Below are 13,628 nucleotides of genomic sequence, written 5' to 3'. Positions count from 1 at the left end.
CTGAGTGGAGAGAATCCTTGAAAAATCCTTAGTTCTTGAAGGAATGTCTGAATATGCATTTTGCTGGTGTGCAAGTAATTGAGGAGACAGAAGTTTAGGGTAGTTATGCCGTAGGGCATGTGGTAAAGAAGTGAGAGATGATGGGGAGAAGTAGATTGAGACTGTTTGCTGAACTGTTTACAAATCGGTCTTCTCCTAGTTTGTGGGATATTGAGTAGAAATGAGGCAGTGAAGTTGGTTGACTTGTTGCCTGAGGCCACAGTGGAGTATCAGAGATGGATGCTTCCATCCCATCATCATGTGATGTTCTCATGTGAGTGGACTACAGAATCTGTTTTTGTGAGTGTGTGTATGTGTCTCTTTTCTTTTTTGGTTCTGGGGATCAAATCAAAGATCTTGCACTTGCTAGGCAAGTGCTTTGCCACTGAGCTACATCGCAACCTCGGGCCACAGAATTTAATGTGAGCATCATCCACACACATCCACAGTAATTTTTTTTTTTTTTTTTTTTTTTTGCCAGTCCCAGGCTTGAGTTCAGGGCCTGAGCACTGTCCTTGGACTTTCCTCAAGGCTAGTGTTCTACCCCGAACCACCGCACCACTTCTGGCTTTTTCTATGTATGTGGTACCGAGGAATCAAACCTGGGTCTTTGCGCGTGCTAGGCAGGCACTCTACCACTAGGCCAAACTCCTGGCCCCTAATTTTTTTTTTATCAACAGTGGTGGCACAACTATAATTTCAGCACTGGGAAGATGAAAGCCAGAGGATCAAGAGTTTCAGTATAGCCTCAAACCCTATGATATAAACATAATTACTTTATAGAATTAATATAGTAGACCTTTATTGTTTATTCCATTTGCTTAATTGGGTATACATGCTATATATTTAATAAGTTTGTATAAGTATTTTTATGAAAAAAATGTTAAAACCTGCATTCCTCAGCTCCTCTGAAATATGTAGATTAGGCAAATTTACACTGCCAGACTACTTCACAAGACACAGATTTCCCTTCCTATTCAAATAGATTCTAAAGAAACTTTGAACCCCCCCCCCCCCCCAGCAACACTGGGAAGAACTATCTTTTTTTTTTTGCCAGTCCTGGGCCTTAGACTCAGGGCCTGAGCACTGTCCTTGGGCTTTCTCAAGGCTAGAACTCTACCACTTGAGCCACAGCACCACTTCTAGTTTTTTTATTTTTATTTTTTTTTGTCCTTGGGCTTGAGCTCAGGGTCTGAGCACTGTCCTGGCCTTTCTCAAGGCTAGAGCTCTACCACTTGAGCCTCAGCACCATTTCCAGCTTTTTTTCTATTTATGTGGTACCGAGGAATCGAACCTGGGTCTTCCTGCATGCTAGGCAAGCAGTCTACCACTAGGCCAAACTCCCAGCCCTGCTTTTTTCTTTTTTTTGTTGGTTGTGGGGCTTGTACTCTGAGCCTGGACACTGTCCCTTAGCTCTTCAGCTCAAGGCTACTACCCTACCCCTTCAGTCACAGGGCCACTTCTGCTTTTCTAGTGGTTAATTGGAGATAAAGAGTCTTACGGACTTTGGTGCCCAGGCTGGCTTTGAACCACAATCCTCCGATCTCAGCCTTCTGAGTAGCTAGGATTACAGTCTTGCACTAGCACGCCTTGCTTGTCCAACTTTTTTCTGTGTATGTGGTACCAAGGAATTGCACCCGGTCTTCGTGCATGCTAGGCAAGCCCTCTACCACGAGGCCAACCTCCCAGCCCTGGGAAGAACTATCTTGATGTCAACAGCGTTTCCAAACACTGACTCAGAATAATACAAATGAGTTGAGAGCATACTATGAAAGAGATTTCTGTTTGGATTTTTTTGTTTTTTTGGTTTTTTTTCCTTTTTCTTGCTTTTAATTTTTTCCCAGTCCCATGGCTTGAACTCAGGGCCTGGCCACTGTTCTTGGGCACTTTGGCTTAAGGCTAGCACTCTACCGCTTGAGCCACAGTGGCATTTCTGGCTTTTTCTGTGTATGTGGTACTGAGACATCAAACCTAGGGCTTCGTGCCTGCTAGGCACTCTACCAGTAGGCCACATTCCTGCCACAGAGATGTCTGGTAAATGAAATTATTTTTTTTAATAACTGAGAGGGTCAAATTGTTAAATGAATTATTAGTTCTGCTCATTACCTGTGAGTTCTCATGTTCCATAGAGGAGCATTTGGCTACCTTTTTTTTTTTATTGATTGACATGAAAATAGGCCAAAATAGGAAAATGAGATTCATTTCTATATGGGATAATTACCTTTTTTAAAGTGAAAATTTATAGTCTGACATACTGGCATGTGTTTCTTTTCCCCAAGATCAGGAGTTTATATTCTCAAAAACTGACTTAGGAATATTGCTTGAGTTCAGGGGTCCAAGGCCAGTCCAGGCAAAATAACAAAATCCTACCTCAAAGTAATTTTTAAAGCCTTACATATTTTTTTTCCTTTCAACTATTCATATATGGCTTTTGGTAACCCAGCTAACAGAAACATAGGTCTGCATGTTTTTTTAAATCTGAGTCAAGTGGGAGAGTGCTTGCCCAGCAAGTACAAAGCTCTGAGTTCAATCCTCTGTACTTAATTTTTTTTTTTTTTTTATGTTTTAGCTTTTGAGCCCTCTAACTCAAGCCTACCCTTTCCCTCGACTTTTTCTCTGTCTCTGTCTAAGGTAAGCATAAACTTTTGAGTCAGGTTTTGTTTTTAAGAGGCAAAGCAAGGAGTTTAAGGTGGGAAGGCGAGGGAAGGCAGACACAGAGAGACAAAGTTGAGGGAAAGGGTAGCCTCATTCTTAGATGCCTTTGTTCAAGCCCCATGACCCCCCCTAAAAAATTGTGTGAAGTTTTTCCTGCTATTTCAGTAACAAATGGTGCTAATTCCCTCTGTGTGTGTGTGTGTTATTGGGATTTGAACTTGAGCCTTCCTCTCTTGCTTGGCTTTCTCACTCACAGCTAGTGCTCTAGTTGGGTGTTAGTGGTTCATGCCTGTAGTCCTAGCCCAGGAGGCTGAGACCTGAGGATCCTGGTTCCAAGCCAGCTCATGCAATAAGAGATTCTCTCTTTTCTTTCCTCCCTCCCTTCCTTCCTTCCTTCCTTCCTTCCTTCCTTCCTTCCTTCCTTCCTTCCTTCCTTCCTTCTTTCCTTTTTTTTGCCTGTCATGGTGCTTGAGCTCAGAGCGTGAGCACTGTCCTTGGACTTTCTCAAAGCCAGAGCTCTACCACTTGAGCCTCAGCACCACTTCCGGCTTTTTTCTATGTATGTGGTACCAAGGAATTGAACCCGGGTCTTCATGCATGCTAGGCAAGCACTCTACCACTAGGCCAAACTCCCGGCCCTTTTTACTTTTTTTTTTTAAATTAAAAGTAATATACAGGAGGTCTACAGTTACAGTTACATAAGTCAAGCAATGAGTACATTTCCTTCTGAACAGTTTAACCCCCCCATTTTATCTCAGTTTTTTCTCTCTTCACCTTCCTGCCTCTCAGATGATACAGTTCATTTCCAACATAGTGTCTAGTATCACTGCTGAATTAACTTCCCTTTGTCCCACCGTTTATGTGCTTCGGCTCTTCCCAAATCAGATAAACTTCAATGTAAGACAAAGGGTACAGAAATTGAAAACAATGACAAACGTATTCTACATAGTGAAACTCTGTCTCAAAACCAACAACAACAAAAATAGCTAGGTGCTAGTGGCTCACACTTGTAATCCAAGCTTCTCATGAGGCTGAGATCTAAGGGTCACAGTGCAGAGCCAGCCGTGGCAGAAAATTCAAGACTCTTGTATTCAATTAACTACTCCAGAATAGCTGGAGGTGAAATTATGGCTCAAGTGGTAGAGTGCTAGATTTGGACAGTGCCTAGGCCCTAAGTTCAAACCCCAGGACTGGCACCAAAAACGTGTGTGTGTGTGTGTGTGTGTGTGTGTGTGTGTGTGTGTGTGTGTGTGTGTGTTTTAGGAAACTATACAACACTTCTTCTACCCATTTCAGTTGGAAGACTGTTGAAAGGAAGGGTCTCAGCTTAACAGGAGAAGGCACTCATGTGTGCCTAGCTCGGAAGACAAGGAATGTAGTTCTGGAGTTTGCTTTGTTTGGTTTTTGGTCCGTTGTGGGTTTTGAACTCTGGGCTTGGGTGCTACCCCTGAGCTCTTCAGCTCAAGGCTAGTGTCCTACCACTTGAGCCACAGTGCCACTTCTGGTTTTCTGGTGGTTAGTTGGAGATAAGAGTCTTGCAGACTTTGGTGCCCAGGCTGGCTTTGAACCACAATCCTCAAATCTTAGCCTCCTGAGTAGCTAGGATTACAGGCATGAGTCACTAGCACCCGGCATTAGCTCTTTTTTTTTTTTTTTGGCTAGTCCTGGGCTTGGGCTCAGGGCCTGAGCACTGTCCCTGGATTTTCTCAAGGCTAGGGCTCTACCACTTGAGCCACAGCACCACTTCTGGCTTTTTGCTACATATGTAGGTACCGAGGAATCAAACCCGGGTCTTTGTGCATGCTAGGCAAGCATTCTACCACTAGGCCAAACTCCTGGCCCCATTAGCTCTTTTTTAAAAAAAAAAAAATTGTTTATATTTTCTTCCTTAAAACTATTGCTAGACAGTCTGAGTTATCTGGCTAGTTTTTCTATTCATGTGGCATAACCCATAGCAATTCCAGATAACTTATTTTGTGCTATTATACTTTGTTTTAGGGGGAAAATATACATACACAAAGAAATGAGAATTGTGAATATTGATTTTCAAATCATTAAGAACATATCTTGGGCTGAGTGTGTAGGTGTGGTAAAGCTCTTGTCTAGCATGCATGAGTGTAGTAACCTAACACACAATCAGCCTTTTGGCCACTCATTAACCTATTACAACAATTGATGAGGTTTTCAACTTCTGTCTTAGCACCCTAAGAAACACAAGGCCTTTTAGTGATAGTTGAGAACGGGGCGTTAATATACTTTAGAGAAATACAGAATAGGATAAGCCTCCATCCTCTCTCTCAGAGTCAACGAAGTAGAGGTGCTTGGTGACCCAGGTTTTGCATTTATAAAATTTCATGACTCAGACGGAAGTTTGGCCTAGGGGTAGAGTGCTTGCCTAGCATGCATGAAGACTCCGGTTCGATTCCTTGGTACCACATATACCTACAGAAAGCTGGAAGTGGTGCTGAGGCTCAAGTGGTAGAGTGCTAGCCTTGAGAAAGCCCAAGGACAGTGCTCAGGCCCTGAGTTCAAGGCCCAGGACTGCCAAAGAAAAAAAATTCCATGACTTTGCTTTTCTTTAATGCCATTTATAATGATTATTATTGGTTAATAATAATTGTTTATTAATTAATAATTATTATTATTCACCAGTCATGGGGACCACATACACAGAAAAAGCTAGAAGTGATGCTGTGGCTCAAGTGGTAGAATGCTAGCCTTGAGAATGCCCAAGGACAGTGCCCAGACCCTAAGTTCAAGCCCCACGACTGGCCAAATCAATTACATTTAGTTAAATAGTATAAAATGCAGATTACGAAAATATTATTTGAAAATATTATTTGGGCTTATCTAAAATACAGAATAGTAACGTAAATCAAGTTTTGTTATTATTGGTGGTAGTGGTGGTCGTTGGGCTTGAACTTGGGGTGCTGTCCTTGAGCTTTTTAGCTCAAGGTTAGTGCTTTACCACTTTGAGCCACAGACACTTCCAGTTTTCTAGTGGTTAATTGGAGATAAGAGTTTCATGGACTTCCATGTCCTGGCTGACTTTGAACCTTGATCCTCAGATCTTAACCTCCTGAGTAGCTAGGATTACAGATTTGAGCCACTGGGCACCCAGCCCATTTTAAGTGCATAATTTCATGTATTAATTAAATCTTCAATATTATACATTCCATTTCCTGAGTTTCTTATCACCCCAAACAGCAGTTCTGTACTCACTAATAATACCCCATTTAGTATTTTACCCACCTACCCTTAACCACTAATCTATTTCCTGTCTCAATAAATTTATCTTTTCTCAATATTACATATAAATGACATGATCACACAATAAGTGTCCTCTTGTGCATTGCTTATTTAACCTTTTATGTTGTGAAGTTTTTTTTTTCTGTGTTGTAGCATGTATCAGAATTTCATTCTTTTTTACAGCTGAATACTATTCCAGCCTGTGTAGGTGTCACATTTTGTGTATTCATTGATCTGTAAGAGGACAGCTTGGCTTCTTTTTGTCTTTTGTCTTTTATGAGTAATGCTGCTATAAGCTTTGTCACAAATATTTGAGTCTGTGTTTTCAGTTTTTTTGGGTGTGTACCTGGAAGTGGAATTGTTGGGTCATGTAATTCAGAGTATAACCATCTGAGGAATGTTGTCATTTTTTATAATAGTTTATTCTGTTTTTGTTACTCTTTCATTAGTGTTCCTTGTGGTTTTATTTTTAGTTTGGTTTTAGTTTGTTACTTGCTTGTTTCCTTGGTTGGCCTTTGTTGATAAATTTTTAAAACTTGTTTGTTTTGAACATTCATTTTTTTCTTTTCTTTTCAATTGTTTGTTTTTCAGACCCGAATCAGAACTCCATCACAGGGGAACACAGCCAGCTGCTAGGTACAGTATCGATTTGGGGGTGGCTCTGTGAAGTCACCTTCCCTTGCTTATACAGACAGACATTTCATACTCCCTTCTGCTTCTAGTGTGGGTCCATCCCTCTTATAAAGAAAGTGTCTGTGGTCTCCTGTTCACATCACCTCTTTTTCTGCTTTGTACTCCTCAACCTTTTACCTGTTATTTCCTCTGTTTCTAACTTGGTAAGTTTTAGGGCAGTACTTACATAATTGATTATTATGACTCAAATTAGTTACATTAAAAAGTAATTTTAGGGCTGGGAGCTGTGGCCTAGTGATAGAGTGCTTGCCTACCATGCATGAAGCCCTGGGCTCCATTCCTTGGTACCAAATATGCAGAAAAAGCCAGAAGTGGTGCTCTGGCTCAAGTGGTAGAGTGCTAGCCTTGAGGAAGCCCAAGGACAGTGCTCAGTCCCTGATTTCAAGCCCTAGGTAATTTTAAACTGGCACCAGTGGCTCACGTCTGTAATTCTAGCTACTAAGGAGGCTGAGATCTGATGATCATGGTTCAAAGCTAGCCTGGGCATGAAAGACCATGAGATTCTTACCTTCAATTAGCTACCAGAAAACCAGAATTGGAGCTGTGTCTCAAAATAGTGGCGTGCTGGGCCTTGAGCTGAAGAGCCCAGGACAGCACTCACACCCAGACTTCAAGCCCCACAACTGACCAAAGGGGAAAAAAAAAGTGATTTTACACAGTATGACTAAAAGTATTCTAGGTATTATAGTCTGTAATATTTGACTTTTGCAGCTACTTTTCTTGCTGTTTTGGTCAACTTCATTTTAGTAACTGAGAGTGCTTCATAACTTCATGGTGTTAAGTATGCCATAGAAATTGGTTCTCCAGTTTTTCTGTGAAACAAGTTGTGGAAGTGAGTTGATTTCCTGCAGGTATTGCTTATTTAATTTATAGTAAACATTATTCAGTAAGATTTTGACAAGCTCTCAAAACTGAAAGGAATCTGGGCAACAGAAGAGTTATAGGGCAATGAAAGCAAAGGTTCTTGGAAGTCCAGTATATCCTTGCCATCTAGAAGTATGTGCTTTGAAGGGGAGAGAGCGGGTGTGCTCAGGCTGGTGGCCTTCAGTGCTGTGGGATGCCTAAGTTAGTTTTCCTTAGTTTAGTTTCAGCAAACTTCATTTTTACCTTAACACTTCTGTTAAATTGCTTCTGAAGCACCTCGCTTGGGAGGGGGGTGGCAGATTTTCATAAAATTAAGAGAAGATCAAAAAAGAGTTTAAATATAATTGGTAACACATTAAAAGCAACATGGGAAGTTCTCCATACAGAATACATGCATGGGAATTTGGAATTTAAAGTATCTGTGTATCCGTCTATCTTTCTATCTTTTCTTTTTCTTTTCTTTTTTTTTTGTTTTGTTTTGTTTTGTTTTGTGGCTTGAACTCAGGGCCTGGGCACTGTTCCTGAGCTTCTTTTCCTCAAGGCTAGCACTCTACCAGTTTTGCCACAGGCCTCTTCTGGCCTTTTCTGTGTATGTGGTACTGAAGAATTGAACCCAGGGCTTCATGCATGGTAGGCAAGCACTCTGCCACTAAGTCACATTCCAGCACATGTCTGTCCTATGTGTATCTATTTGTCTTTCTATGTAGCTGTCTATCATCTATCCATCATCTATCTATTTGTCATATATTCACCTACCACACTAAATCAAAACTGCTTCGAATAAGCCTACAAATATCTCTTATCTTACCACCTCACTTAGATTTTCCTGAAACACTTATTGACAGTTTCTTGGAAACAGGCTTTTTTGTTCTATTATTTAGACTGGTTTTTTTTTTGTTTTTTGCTGTCTGTGTTTTACCAATTAAAGGTATGTAAAAGTTTGTTTATTCCTTTGATTGTGTTGTCAGTTATAATTTTACTCCTCCAGTTTCCTCTTCATGTAATTTAGGTTATTCTTAGGAGTGATACTGCCGCAAATTAAATTGCACTAAATAAGCACCTTGTACTAGTCTCCTTATAATTTTATGACAAGACATTAGTAGATTAAATGTTTAACAGTAAAATTCTTTACTCAGAGGGTATACACAACATCCACATTGCCAGCTTCTACAATGACTTAACTCGGGTTTTTTGTTTTGGTTTGCCAGTTTTGGGGCTTGAACTCAGGGCCTGAGCACTGTCCTTGAGCTTTCCTCAAGGCTAGCGCTCTATCATCTAAGCCACAGCACCACTTCCAGCTTTTTCCATGTATGTGGTACCAAGAAATCGAACCCAGGTCTTCATGGTAGGCAAGCACTCTACCACTGGACCTAATTCCCATCCTCAACTCAGTTTTTACCCCCCACCTGATTGGACTTTCTTTAAAACATTCTGTAAACAGATGACACATGGTTTTACTTACCCTTTACAAGCTGGTGTATAGTCAGATTTCTGTTTCAAAAATAACTTTTTATAGCCAGGTGTAGTGACTCATGCCTGTAATCCTACCTAGTGAAGAGGCTGAGGTGTGAGGATCAAGGTTCAAAGCCAGCCCAATCACTAAAGTCTGTAAGACGTTTTTTTTTTGCCAGTCCTGAGGCTTGAACAGGACCTGAGAGCTGAGGGCTTTGGGCTTTCTCAAGGCTAGAGCTATACCAGTTGAGCCATAGAACCATTTCCGGCTTTTTTTTCTATGTATATGATACCAAGGAATTGAACCCTGGTCTTCATGCATGCTAGGCAAGCGCTCTACCACTAGGTCAAACTCCTGGCCCCTCTGTGAGACTCTTATCTCCAACTGAACCACCAGAAAACTGGAAGTGGCATTGTGGCTGAAGGGGGAGAGCAGTAGCCTTGAACTGAAGAGCTCAGGGACAATGCCCAGGCCCAGAATTCAAGTCCCACTAATGGGGGGTGGGGGGAAAAACTTTTTACATCTGACTTGTTTGATTTAGTTTTCTCATAAGACTTTCATTGAATAGTGATTGATAGATAGGATAGACCTGTCTCTCTTTTCTCTGTCTCTTCTTCCTCCCTGTCTCTATCTCTTGGAAGTACTGACACTTGAAGTCAGGGCCTCCCAGTATTTTTGCACACTGCTGGCACTCTACCATGTGAACCACTCTTCCAGCTCTGTGAATTGACTCTTAGTTTTCTTTTTAATCTGTAAGAATTCACCTTTTTAAAAAATTTTTATGCTGTTTATTTGCTGAACAAATCAGATGATTTGTCATGTAGAATCTCTACATCCAGACTTTGCTACTACTTGTATCTTTGGTGTTCTCTGTGATCTGGAAGTCAGATAAGGAAGCTCAGATTCAGGCCCCATTCTTTGTGTTGGCCTACAGCCTGAGGTGTGCAGTGCCCTTACCTTGTGCTCCATCGCAGTGACATTCTCTGTGTTGACGTTTTGACGACGGCTGTCCTGGGTGGCTGCCATGGACTGCTGAATGTTCTGCCTCAGCCCCCACTTAATGATTGAACAACTGAGGATGACCATTGCCCAGGTCCAGGGTTTTCATGAAAAGTTGCTTGCTGGTGGCTTTTTCCCTAACTTTCATCTTATCTAGCATAAAGCAGCTACAGTGCGTCTTAGAAGAGTTCTTCGCTGTTTAGTCATCCTGAAATAATAATTAGCACGAAGAAGGCAGGGTAGTTACTTAATTCCTTCCTTCTGTTATCTTTCAGTTTTACTCCATAAAGGTAACCCATTTTTTGAACAATAGTAGTTTGGATATTTTACATGCCTGTGTTGTACTCCATTGTATTATTAATGTCAATACTTGTTGTGTCCACTTGTGACCCTAAGGAACTCTTCCAGGTTGGTCCTGGGTCCCGGAACATGACCAGTCATGCCAGAAACTTGCTGGCTTTTCCTAGACTTGTCATTTATATACAAATGTGTTTATACATGTCATTTATATATACATGTGCATATCTATGTATGCCTGTGATTTATATTTTCTTAATTTTTTAATATTAATATCTGCAAGTTTGAAAACCTTGGTTTTAAATAACATTCATATAGGATGTTTTTCTGTCATACTGTGCAGTTACAAAAACCCATATTTAAAGGGCTCAACACAAATGTGACTGTCTTTGGGACCCAAGCTACATTTTTTTTTCTATAGCTGGCTCATCAAATGTCTGTTAGGTGCCTCTTTTCCCATAAGAAAAAAAAGTGAAAAGGTTTATAAAAAAATATATACTTGACCTAGTTTGTAGGTCAAAGGTCAAATAGCTCTGTGGACACAGAGATTTTTCTCCCCACTACCAGCAGCAACAGCGGGTTACATAGGCCATGTCTAGAACAGTATTGTGCACTGAGTTGGTTCTTAATAAATATTCAGTATTTTTCAGCTGTGTATGTCTGTAATCTTAGCTGTTCAGCAGTTAGAGATCAAAAGAATCATGGCTCAAGGCTAAGCCAGGCAAAAGTTAGTAGGACTTCATTTCAGCCAGCAGAGTTGGGCCCCAGAGCCTGCACTTTCCATCTGGGAAGGTTGGCTCAGTAGCAGAGTGCTTACCTCACATGCATGAAGCCCTGGGTTCAATCCCCCAGTACCACATACACAGAAAAAGCCAGAAGGGTACTGTGTCTCAAGTGGTAGAGTGATAGCATTGAGTACCAGAGGCTCAGGGACAGTACCCAGGCTCTGAGTTCAAGTCCCAAGACTAGAAAAAAAAAAGGCAGAGAGCTGAAGGGTATACCTCAAGCCACAAGCTTGCCTGGAAAACACAAAGCCTTGAGTTTAAAAACACAGTGCCACATGCGCGCGCGCACACACACACACACATACATATTCTATTTTTTTAATAGTGTATTTGGGTAACTTTAAGAGTAGGACCTCAGTAGGCTGGCATTCTGAAGAAATAGTGTGTATAGACATCTTTGAATTTAGAAAAGGAAGATCCATGTTTATTCTTAAGAGATCTGTTTTTCTTCTTTCCTACTGGGAAGGGAGCCATGCTCTTCCAGCAGTGCTCCTTACATTCTGCCACTCTTAGACTACATCTGAATATGCAAAACATGTTCTGCAGTGCTTAGCTATGTAGTGCTAATGGGTCTTCTGTGGCAATGAAAAACTAACAGAGTTCACCTTTTTTCCCCCCAGATGATGGGCATAAGAAAGCCAGAAATGCTTATCTCAACAATTCCAATTATGAAGAAGGAGATGAATATTTTGATAAAAATTTGGCACTTTTTGAGGTAATGTGTGGGAGAAAACTATGAACAGATTTCAGGAACAGGACTTCAACATAATTGTCTTCTACTCCATCTAGTTTAAAAATAATCCAAACCAGGGTAGGGAGTTTGGCCTAGTGATAGAATGCTTGCCTAGCATGCACAAAGACCTAGGTTCAATTCCTCATTACCATATACATAAAAAAAAGCTGGAAGTGGTGCTGTGGCTCAAGTGGTAGAGCTCTCGCCTTGAGAAAAGCCCTAGCATGGTGCTTAGGCCCTGAGTTCAAGCCCTGCGACTGGCAAAACTAGCATTAAACAACAGTCGTTTTGTTATAACTTGTTGTGCTTAGTCGTGTATAAATAATTACAGTAAAATTTTATGAGGTAGAGAAGACAAAAATGGACTTCTCAAACATATGGAGAATCTTTTAATCTAATTTAGCTCAGATTTCAATATTTACATTGGAATAATCCTCTAAATATAAAGCATCCTGTTTGTCCTGTTTGAAGGACCTTAGAGCTAATTAAATAGAACCCATTGTAAAAAGCATGCTGTCAGATTTTAAGACTCTTGTATGTGTATTTTAAGTGCAAACAATAATTGTATATATTTGGGGGGCAGAATGTAACATTTTACTTTAAATGAATCTAATTAATATATCACCTCTTACATGCTTTTAGTAGGAATATTGGAATTTTACTTTGTAATTTTGAAATGCACAGTACAACATGTTATGCACTAGATCTGAAAAAAGTATATCTTGTATATCTAGAACTTTTTCCACCCCATCTCCTGGTAACCACCACTCTTTTCTATTATATGAGTTCAATCCTTGGATTACACTTGCAGGTAAAATCCTGTGGCACCTGTCTTTCTGTGCCTTGCTTATTTCACTTATCATATGGAGACATGTATATGTTTTATCTGATTTGGACATACTTTCCAGTTTACTGTTAGAAAGTTTACTTTCAGCATTTTTTTCATTCCTTCTGTATTTCTCACTTTGTAGGAAGAAATGGACACAAGACCAAAGGTATCTTCTCTCCTTAACCGCATGGCTAATTACACTAATCTGACCCAAGGAGCAAAGGAGCATGAAGAAGCTGAAAACATCACCGAAGGGAAAAAGAAACCCACCAAGGTCAGGCCTAAGAGTAACCCGGGTAGATAAACTAGCCTACGTATAAGACAGGAGGAGACATCCAAGGTACTACTTGGTGTCTAATAATTGCTTGCTATATGCCAAGCACTGTTCTGGGCACTGAGTTTATAGCACAAAGAGATCATGCAGTGTCCTAGCGGTCATGTGAAGAGATAGGGACAGTCCTCAAACTGCTTCAACTCTATCACACATTAAGTGTTGAAAGATGCTTTAACATAAGTTGAGCAAAGTTAAAGAGACTGAAGGGGGTGTGTGTGTGCGGGGGGGTTTCTTCAGATATGCTGCTCCTTTGGGTCAGACAGGAAGTACCCCTCTGACAAGGTAATATTGAGCAGGGTCCTAGCCATTGTGAGGGAGTGGGGTGGGAGAACAGCATTCCATGGAAAGAGAATAGAACATTGTGTGCTACTGCTTGTCAGGTTCTTGCATTTTTTTGTATCACCCACCAGTTGTCCAGTTCTCTTGGGTGGGGAAAATATAAGTTTGATTTTTTTTTTTCTGGTCCTGGGACTTGAACTCAGAATCTGGACATTGTTTCTGAGCTTTTGGGCTCTAGACTACTGCTCTACCACTTGAGCCCCAGCTCCACTCCTAGCCTTATTTGGTTGTTTACTGAAGATAAGAGTCTCACGACTTTCCTGCCTAGGCTGGCTTTGAACCATGATCCTCAGATCTCAGCCTCCTGAGTAGCTAAGATTACAGGCATGAGCCACTGGTAGCTGGCTTGGTTTGCTTTT

General features: G+C 40.9%; 1 protein-coding gene across 5 annotated transcripts in view; it reads left to right on the top strand.

Moving 5' to 3' along the window:
* The window catches only part of Slc12a6 (solute carrier family 12 member 6), a 64,865-nt gene that overhangs the window by 13,907 nt on the left and 37,330 nt on the right, over positions 1-13,628 (top strand). For 3 of the 5 annotated variants that reach the window (XM_090318658.1, XM_090318660.1, XM_090318662.1), the window contains exons 2-4: positions 6,535-6,579; positions 11,655-11,749; positions 12,739-12,870. In XM_090318658.1, coding sequence (XP_090174784.1) covers positions 6,535-6,579; positions 11,655-11,749; positions 12,739-12,870 — 272 coding nt within the window. The remainder of the gene's footprint in view (positions 1-6,534; positions 6,580-11,654; positions 11,750-12,738; positions 12,871-13,628) is intronic. The other 2 variants (XM_090318659.1, XM_090318661.1) reach the window with 1 other exon arrangement.

This window comes from Megascapheus bottae, chromosome 25 (genome assembly GCF_031878675.1).
Source record: "Megascapheus bottae isolate mThoBot1 chromosome 25, mThoBot2.hap1, whole genome shotgun sequence".
Classification (NCBI taxonomy): domain Eukaryota; kingdom Metazoa; phylum Chordata; class Mammalia; order Rodentia; family Geomyidae; genus Megascapheus; species Megascapheus bottae.
This window is presented reverse-complemented; position numbering and strand designations above follow the sequence as displayed.